This window comes from Pteronotus mesoamericanus, unplaced genomic scaffold, assembly GCF_021234165.1.
Source record: "Pteronotus mesoamericanus isolate MK-2021 breed Mesoamerican mustached bat unplaced genomic scaffold, CSHL_Meso_final contig_182, whole genome shotgun sequence".
NCBI lineage: Eukaryota > Metazoa > Chordata > Mammalia > Chiroptera > Mormoopidae > Pteronotus > Pteronotus mesoamericanus.
Genome location: NW_026555078.1, coordinates 25,373,949 through 25,383,808, shown reverse-complemented (window position 1 = coordinate 25,383,808; position 9,860 = coordinate 25,373,949). Strand labels below are relative to the sequence as shown.

At 40.8% G+C, this 9,860-nt stretch overlaps 1 protein-coding gene across 1 annotated transcript in view; it reads right to left on the bottom strand.

Moving 5' to 3' along the window:
* Positions 1-7,824: 7,824 nt before the first annotated feature.
* Positions 7,825-9,860, bottom strand: part of LOC129066088 (myosin heavy chain, muscle-like) — a 29,409-nt gene continuing 27,373 nt past the window's right edge. Inside the window, 2 exon segments of the mRNA XM_054567614.1 lie at positions 7,825-8,045; positions 9,482-9,632. Of these exon segments, the coding sequence (XP_054423589.1) occupies positions 7,825-8,045; positions 9,482-9,632 (372 nt within the window).

The following is a 9,860-nucleotide window of genomic DNA, read 5'->3' as shown; positions in this document are numbered from 1 at the left end:
AAAACTGTGCCTTTTCCACAAAACACTGGGTAATTTTATGATCAAGGAAGTTTGGGAAACATTGCTTTAAAGTGTTCAAAGTGCTTATGTGTCCACTATATAATGGAATCTACATAAAGGGTGATTTATCATTAGGAAAGGTAACAAAGGCCCAACAAAGCCTGCTCACACTGGCTAGGAATGCCTATTGTTAAGTATCCCAGGAATTTGCAATTCAGTTAAACAATCACCACTTAAAATCAGCCACGGTGAGTAGTTACTCTCCAGATTTCTCTGGGCCAGCGAGGGGCTCAGGGTGGTCAGGATTGTTTCCTTCAGAACAATACAAGGCATAGATTGACGTGAATAGTCCTTAACTGTTCTCTGGTTTTTGGTTCATGGCTCACTTTGACTATTGTCTTTTTCTCTAGGAAATCTATAAACACTACATATAAAGCAGTACTTTGTTTTTAAAGAGCTGGGTTATTAGCGTATCACCGAGCAAAGGTAATTAATTTGTTTTGCTGTTAGTGACTGAGTGGACTTCACCTGCGTCCTCACTCCTAGTCCAGGCATTTTCTTCTCCTGTAATTAACTTCCTTGATCTCCCTAAAACCTCCAGTCCTGGATTAATTTATTAAGGGCCTAAATTCTGTGAAGGACCCCCTGCTATAGAGTTGCTTCAGATTTCCTAGTTAGAGAATCTCAGTGTTGGCTTTACACAACAGGTTCATGTCTCCCTCTAATGGATGGGAAAGAATAGGACAAATCAGATTTCTATCTGTTGTCAAATCAGAAAACTTTGTATGATTTACCTATATGATGCGTGATATGTGTAACATGTATTGAAACAATATGTAGTAGCTTATTAAGCTAATTTTCAAGAGCAGCACAAAAGTGTCCTTTTGTTTTCATTCATTTAATATTTCATGCATTCAATATTTAACATTTACTTAGCTATGTGCCAGATGTTAAGGTATAAAGATATGAATAATACCATGCAATGGCAAAAAAGAATGACAAAACTCACTTAATACAGAGATGGAAGGATTGCCAAGATATATTAAGGGAAAAAAAATCACAGTACAAAATTGTATAAATTATATGCTACCATTTGTTTATAAAGGGGGAAGAAAGAATACACACACACACAAAAAAACATTTTCAGAAAGACACGCACACAAATACTATTAACATTAGTTTGTTCCCTCCTAGGAAAACAAAATGTCTGGAAAATAGAGAATGGCAAGAACTTTCACTGTATTTCTTTTATATATTTTTAATTATGAAGGTATTTACTAATAAAAAATGAACATTGAAAATTAATAAGACAAAAATGAATGAGGCAGGTCCTGCATTCAGTTACTTGGGGAGGAAACACACCCACAAACAATACCATGTGATCAGGGCTGGGGTAGCACTCTGCACAATGTGGTGGCTAGCAAGCACCAGGAAGAGGTTCCTACCCTAACCAGACAGGGAGAGGGCATGAGAGCAGAAAAGGTCATTAAGGCAAGGTCAGGGAGGACCTTCTGTGCCAACCTAAAGAGATTTCACTTAATTCTGTAGGCAACAAGCCATTCAAAGACTTTAGCAGGAGAGTAACAGGTAGATTAACTCCTAGTGAGGTATCACTCAGGCAACAATGTGCGGGGGTCGGGGGAGGGGAGGATTTGAGGAGGTCCAGACTACAGTAAGGTGGAGTTGGGGCCCTTTTCAGTAATTTTCCTGTTTTGATGACCTGTTATCTATGGTCAGAATGCCTCAGGCTGTTTGAATGCCCTGGTAAGGGCATTATAAGAAAGTACGCTTCCTTTCAGTATTAGTTCTTTCAACATGAATATATTCCACCTACTTTGCTTCTTCATATGTAGTTTGCCTTGGGTTTATTGTGCATAGTTTATTATGTTTTCATGTATTATAAGGAGCAAGTTTTGATAAGTACATGTGAATAATCTATAAATGAGTTTTATAACCAAAATGTACTAAACTACTTTCTAAAGTTAGTTGTGCACATTATAATGTTTTGCTGTAGCTTTGACTTTTCTGTGCTCTGAATTCCTAGCTGGTATTTGGCAAAAGCTAGGTCTGTTGTCTTTGTTAAAACCTAAATTTTAAGAGAAAATAACAGAATTAAAAAGTGGAAATACAACTGGAAAGAAAAAAGAACAGGAATAGGCTTTGTTGAGTCTAGGTTAACGATGATTTATGGAGCCCTTATTCATAGATTACTTGTTCTTGGTCTGGGGAGGAAAGTAAATTATCCAACAACTGGAATTACTTATAATGTGCTAGGCTCACTACCAAGGCTTAATGAATGACACCTCACTAGTCTTCACAATAATCCTATAAAATAGGTCCTATTCTGCTACTATTTACAGATGAGAAGACTGAGACTCAAGCAAGTTAATTGATTTGCCCAAGATCGTGTAGCTCAAAACTGTCAAATGGATTTGAGCCCATCTGTCTGATTCTGAAGCCCATGCTTTCACCCACTGGCATACACGGGGCTGCCTCTAAACCGTCCAACAGAACGCCTAGCTCCCTCTCACTCCCAAAACCTGCCTTCCAAAAAATTCCTCGTCCTTCCAACCAGTCTTACTCAAAATAGCTAGAAAAATGGGTGGACTTTCTCCTTGTTGTCTCCTCTCCCACCCCTACCCCCGCTCCCCTCCCCTCCTCCCCTCCCCTCATCTCCATGTTGTCTTCCCCAATCTCCTTAATTCCCCCCATCTCTATTCCACTCCTTGTGCTTTGTGGTTTTCTTCCCTGTTGCATTGACGACCCAGGTCTTCTCTGCATCCTTCCCCAAATCAAAACAATCTAGCCTCAGGAAGTACTAACACACCAAGACTGAGAAGGATTGAAATAAGGGTTGAATTTCAGGCATCCTCCAGCATTGAGAACCTTACAGGTTAATGTGTACAGTAAGGTCTTCCCAAGTACTTCTTCCCACACACCAGAGTAAACTCACCCGTTTTGATTATGTTTTGGAAAGGGAAGATGTACAAGCTGATCTCCAAGAGACTCTTTTCCCCCTTGTCCAGTTTTCTACAACAAAAACAAGAGTTTAACTTAGCATCTTGCTAATTATTTTCTGTTTGTCCCTCTTTTTTTTTCCTCCCTTTCTTTTGTGCTCTTTGGGATTATTTTTATGATTTTATGTTATAAACTCTATACTACAATTTGTTTAAAAGGTCAGTTATCTTTTGAAGAGATTTAAATTTTAAAATCTTATACATTTACCCATGTAGTTACTACTTCCGGTATAGATATAAATTCCTTTGTGTAGATTGAGATGTCTGGTATCATTTCCCTTCTGCCCGAAAAACTTACATTTCAAAGAAATGAGCAATGAAGCCACAAAAAAGACATGGAGGAATCTTAAATGTGTATTTATAAGTAAAAGAAGTCAGTCTAAAAAGGTCTACATACTTTATACTGCCAACTATATGATGCTCTGGAAAAGGTAAAATGATGAAAACAGTAAAAAGATCAGTGATGACCAGAGGTTCAGGCAGAAGGGGAAGGACAGAGCATTTTTAGGACAGTGAAATTATTCTGTGAGATACTGTAATAGTGGATGCATGACTATGCATGTTAAAACCCACAAAACTATACAACACAAAGAGTAAACCCTAGTGTAAACTGTGGACTTCAGTATTGGTTTATCAATGATAATGAATGTACCAACTAATGCAAGATGTTAGTAATTGGAGAAACTGTTGGGTAGGGGAGGAGGTAAAAGGAAACTCTGTACTTCGTGTAATTCTTCTGTAAACCTAAAAGTAAAAATGAAAATAAATCCACTTAAATTTCTTGTAGAGCAGACGTGCTGGTGATTATTTCTTTCAGCTTTCATGTCTGTTGTGTCATCATTTTAGAAAGATATTTGTATTTCAGTTCACAGATTTTTTTTTTGTGAACTGAAATTATATAACCAGATTTTGCTCCACTATCAATTGCATGTTTTAATAAGAAACTTGCTGTCATTCTTATTTTCTGTGCATATTTGTTTTCTGGCTATGTGTGTGTTTTTATCCTCACCTGATGTTTTTCATTGCTCTTAAAAAGAGAGGAATGGGGGCAGGAGAGAGAGAAAGAGAAACATCCACCGGTTGCTTTCTGCACGCACCCCCAACCGAGGACCAGACCTGCAACCTTTCAGTTTATGGGATGATGCCTCACCCAGCTGAGCCACACTGACCTGGGCTCTTTTCTGGCTGCTTTTAAGAGTTTCTCTTTGTCACTGTGTGTCAATCAAGGTTCAAGCAGAGTCAATACCAGTAGGGGATGGAGATTACACACACATACACACACACATGGAGAGAAAGAGATTTATTGCAAGGAATTGGTCTAAACAATTGGCTGGCTAGGCAAGTCTAAGAGCCAGAGGGTTGGCAGTTAGAGCTCTAGAACTCTTCAGGCACAGGCTGAAGCTGCTGTTCAAGGTAGAATTTCATCTTCTTCTGGGAACAAGCTACATCTAATCTCTACTTGGGGAAGACAGTGAGGACTGTGGTCCACTTCTTTCCTTGACCAGCTTCCTTCACTTCCAGCTTTTTTTCTGATGGTTTGCAGATCTTTTTGGCAAGGTTGCTTGAATCTGCAAGTCTATCTCCATCCCCAGTGTATTTTGTGGAGATAAAGACAGAAATGGGCAACATTAAGAAACATACAGGGTCCAGCACAAATAATGCCCCCTTTTTGTTACAAAATATTTTATTACAAAATCATAAGCATGTAATTCTGTAACATAACAATGTCACACTGAAGCACACCATATGACATTTTAGGTGAAATGTTCACACTGCTGTCCATCTGTGAGAGATGTTATGTACTCTACCAACAACACTCAAGCAGGCATTACTTCTGCCAGACCCCATATTTCAATATCCAGCTATTTCCGGTGTATGATGGTTCAAAATTTGTTTCAGAACCTCGAACAGAAACTTGAATGGAACTAGGGTACTTGACATTGCCATACTGAAAGACATGAAGAGAGAATTAATCAGGCTGTTTCATGGAATTTATGGGCTGAGAGAGCCTATTTCTCTCTTAAAAAGAATCCTGAATGGAAATCTAGGCTAGACCATCCCTAGGACCCAAAGATATGCTGCCATAAAGCCTGCCATAGTTTTGGTTTCACCTAAATCCAGAATATTACGTTAAATTATGCACCTCTCTCCTACCCTACCACCTGTAACTCCCTTTGATTTGAGGAGAAAACTCAATTTAGTAGTCTCCCTCCACATGATTCTCCCCTCTCATTTCATATCCTTAAAAAAGTTCACCTAGGACAACAGCATGAGCCCATGGACTCCTGGTTCCCAATCAGATGGCCCATGCCCTGTAAAACCACTCACTGACAACTCAGGCATCGGAGCCCAGGCTCTGTAAACATCACCCCATGTGACTTTTCCCGTCACAATCATCTTCTCAGCATCACATATCATTTGGAAACAAGAGCAACCAGCATCCTTCGGTGCCTGCTACCTACAGTCCTTTGCCATAGGCTTGCTTTCTCCTGGGTAGAAGGTCCTGAGGATTTTCTAAAACTGCAAAGCAATTTTGACTTTATCTCCTTTTATATCTTTTTATCTTTTATTCTTAATGACTAGTTCATCGTGCTCAATAAAAAGAAATCCGCAAAGTTAGGATCACAAGTTTAATTATAAAGAGACTTGTTTAGTCCTTTCCTACCTCTTCCTATCAAGACTGACGGAAACATCCTGCTGTACAACCACCCCAATCGCTTAATGAAAACTCAAAGCCCCTGGCCCTCAGGGCTGGGGCTGGGGCATTTATCTGCATCTAGCCCTCTCCCTTCCTTAGGAACGTAAAAATAACAACTTTCATTCTCTGCACGTTCTTCTCTTTGTGAATTCTTCCTCAGACCACGTTAATGGCCACCCCAACAGCCAGGCAATACATGTGGAGATAAAGCAGCCAGGGCTGGGTTATAGCCTAGGCACAGCTATGCAGCTTAGGGGATTTACCCTTCAAAGTCATTTTCCTCATCTACAAAATGAGGCTATGCCATATTCCTCAGCAAACAAGACAGCCGAAATGGTCAATATTTATTTGGCATTACAAGACACATGTTTCATTGTCTGCAACTTCTAAGGAAACTGTGCGTCAAGCCATTTAATTTCACCATCTCAGGTATACATTGTGAGGATACATTTTTAAAGGCTCTTATGCTGTGTCTTGAAAATGTCCACTGGTACAAACTCTAAGAATGGTAAAGGCAACTACCAGACAAAAATTTCTCCAAAGATCCTCCAATTCCTGTAAATATGCTAAATGTCATGAATTGAACATCTAAAATAGCTCCATTTTATGGTATGTAAATTACGTTTCAATAATACTGTTAATGAATCAGGTTCAATAGATGTGAATGGGGATCCGACAAAATCGTGTCTAGCCGTGCGGACGACCTGCGCGGGCCAATCCCGGGATTTCCCCGGACAGCGAAGCGCTCCAGTCCGGCCTAGCACAGCGGGCTGGGCTTCAGCCATGGCCAACCCTCAGTCCCATGAGATTTTCAAAGTTACAGGCGCCACCCAGACACTCCGACTCAGAATTGGGGTGGGTCCCCCCACCCCGGGCACCAGTTTGACAGAACGCCGGAAGCCGACCCCACTCCACAGGCTTAACCTGGGGGGCAGGCCCGGTGCCACACCAAGGTCTCCGACAAGGGAGCCCGACTCGATCTCTACAGAGGTTGCCCCGCGCCCTCAGCCCCCGGGGACGGACCCGGCCCCCAGCCCTCCCGGAGACCGCCTCGCTCGCTCTCGCGTTTTCCCGTGAGGCCGCCCATCCGCCTTTGCACCGGATAGGCTCAAATCGAGGCCGAACCCCTTCTTCAGCAGGTTCTCCGCCCCACACGAAGGCGCGAGCCGAAACGCCTTCTTCAACCAGCCAATCATTACCGCCAACCAGTCGTCACCGAGTTACTTTGCGTCATCTTCGCCTCTTCCGCCGGCCGTTTCGCACAGCGTCGTCCCCAGTTAACTCTCCTGCCCTGGGTTGCGCGGGCGCAGCTACGAGAAGAGCGCGCAGGCGCAGTAGCGCGGGCTCGCTCAAGGGTGGGAGTGAGCCTGGCATGTGAGCTCGTCTGCGTCTCGCAGCAGCGTGGAGTCGCCTCTACGGTTTGGCTCGGTCCGCAGTGAAATCCTGAATGGGAGCCCCGCACCGGAAGGTTGTCTCCTTAATAAGCAGCTGCACTTGTCATGTCCTAATAATGGTCCTTCTCTTGCTGAGGTGGACACCTCTAGAAATGGAGGAATTTTTTTTTTTCAGCTACAATATGAGTGATGCTTTGTTACAGAAGGAACAGGAAACTTATACACTGCCAAACTGTTTTCCAAAGTAATTTTTATCCATTTATACACGTATGGAACTTTGAAAAAACATGTGTACTAAAGCCCCAAAACACAATAACTGAACTGTTAATCTCTGAATAGGCCCAGAAGGAAAGTTCCATAGGTGATTCTGACATCTTAAAGGTTGAGAATCGCTTATTTAAATATGAATCCTGTTCTCATCATTGAAGAACAATGTGGCAGTGATTTGGCCACAGGACTGAAAGCAGTTCTAGTAAAGATTGTTCCAGATATTGGAAGGGTGTCTCTCCCGTCTCAGCTCAAGAGTTAACATAGCTTACCTTTTATTCCTTTTATACTATTCCGCGGTTGAACAAGCAGTTCCTTTTAACGCAATCTAATGCAATTCATAAAGGAGCATTAAAACTAAGACCTCTTTTTACTTACAGAATATTTTCGTTTAATGTGCTAATAAAGTGGCTCCTTCAGAAACTGCTACACCTTGGTACCTTGACCTTCATGGAGAGCTTTCTTCTGGTAGTACTTGCAGTTCCTCAAAGAGGAACTCTGGAAAAAGGGGTGGGGACAGCCTGCCTGGCTCACAGGATAGTGCAGTCCTTGCGTTGAGTGCAGTCCTTGTGTTGAGGCGGCAGCAGGCAGCTGACACAGGGGAATCCTGAACAAAGAAGGTGGTTGAGCAGGTTGGGCTACAGGTGGAGGCTCTCAGCAGGGTCTCCTCTATTGCCAGTCAAGGGATATTCTTAAAAGAAACAGTAAGTGACCTTCTTTCTTTGCAGCCAGGGATCCTGGGATTTCCCAGTAGTGATACCACCAAGTGCTGGACCTTCACTTGGCAATAAATCTACAAGTCCTGAGAAGCCCTGGGCAGTTTTTGTCAGAAAAGTGTCATTACAATGAATGAAAAGTGACCCAATGTTTAAACTATAAACTACTTGGAGCTAATAGTTGGAGAATTTTGCAAACAGGTGTCAGGTATCACTGTTTGCCTTTAAAATTTGAAACACTGCTTGGCATGCTGGGATCCTTGCAGTGTGCCAGAGTGCTTTAGCACTCAGTTTGAGAACCATAGTGTCCTGGCCACGTAGCTCAGTTGATTAGAGCATCGTCCTGATATGCCAAGGTTGCGGGTCTGATCCCTGGTCAGGACACATACAAGAAGCAACCAATAAATGCATAAATAAGTGGAACAAAATCAATGTTTATCTCTCTCCCGCCCTCTTTTTCTAAAATCAACAAACATATTCTCAGGTGAGGACAAAAAACAAACAAAAAAACATGGCTATGATGATTTAAAAGCCGGTGATTCTCATTTTTTCCTTGAATGAGTACTCAAGATAATCATTTTCTTCCAAAGTGCTATAACTGCAAGGTCCAATGTAACCCAACTCCTACCACACTGAAGATCCCCCTAATACTAAGCCCCCAGGAGATTCTTTTAAATGACCACAGCACGCATTGAGTCTCCACAGGCCTGTCCAGATTCTGACCTATTCCTACAGAGGACGTCTTGGATAAATCTAAAACTCCCTTGGAAGAAGAGCAGTTAACTATTTTAAATGAAATAAATGAAAAATTACACTATTTAAGTAGCCCATTAACTTAGAAATTGGCCTGCTATTAGGCAAACACTGCCAGACACTATTAAATACTAAGAAAATAAAAAACAATACAATCTGTTGCACATTTATACATGAGTTTCCTACCCCTTAATATTTCATACCTGATTTTCACACTCAGTTATCAAAGAGATTAGATTGAAATTATAGAATACAAGTTTACCTGTATTTGTAAATGGGTGTACCCAACATACTGTTTATTGTAGAAATAGGCTGTTAACTATAGATTTAAATATTCCAACTAAGAACACAAGTTCTGACTAATATCCTGCTTAAAATAGTTAATAATAAGTATAATTGGATATTATATATGACAAGTAACAATCTATACTAGACCATAAATAAATGTATAGAATATTTATGATTATGACAAAGAAAAGTTAAATGCCAAATATCAAGGAGAGGACAGATTCAAGTAAAAGTTTTCCAAAGCATTTTATTCATCATGTAGTCATACTCAAGATGCTAGAGGAAATGTCCCTATCTACTAAGTTCTTGTTGGCAGCAATGAGGAGGTAGAACTTTTTTATGCATTACTCTGTCCAGCCTCACAATTAGAAGCAATCTTCGATTTGTTAGATGCTTCATAAGCTTGAATAATAAGTCTTAGGTGAGTGATTATTTTTTTGTCAGCTGTTTTCACGTTAAATCCCAACGTCTTCATTATAGTTTCTCTAAAGTCGACACGCTGCAAAAGGCCACCACAAACAAACAGGGCATGTCATTAGTTTTGGTCACCTACTTATTATGTACAATGAAATTGGTATGAGAAATTTAGTCTTATTAAACATTTACTTGTGAAATGTAACATGCTATATTTAAATAATTTAAGCCAGAAAGTGGTTTCTTCTATTACAAAAAGTATTTGCATAACTTTTTCTTTGAATTTTAAGATTTTTTTCTCATTTTTATACTT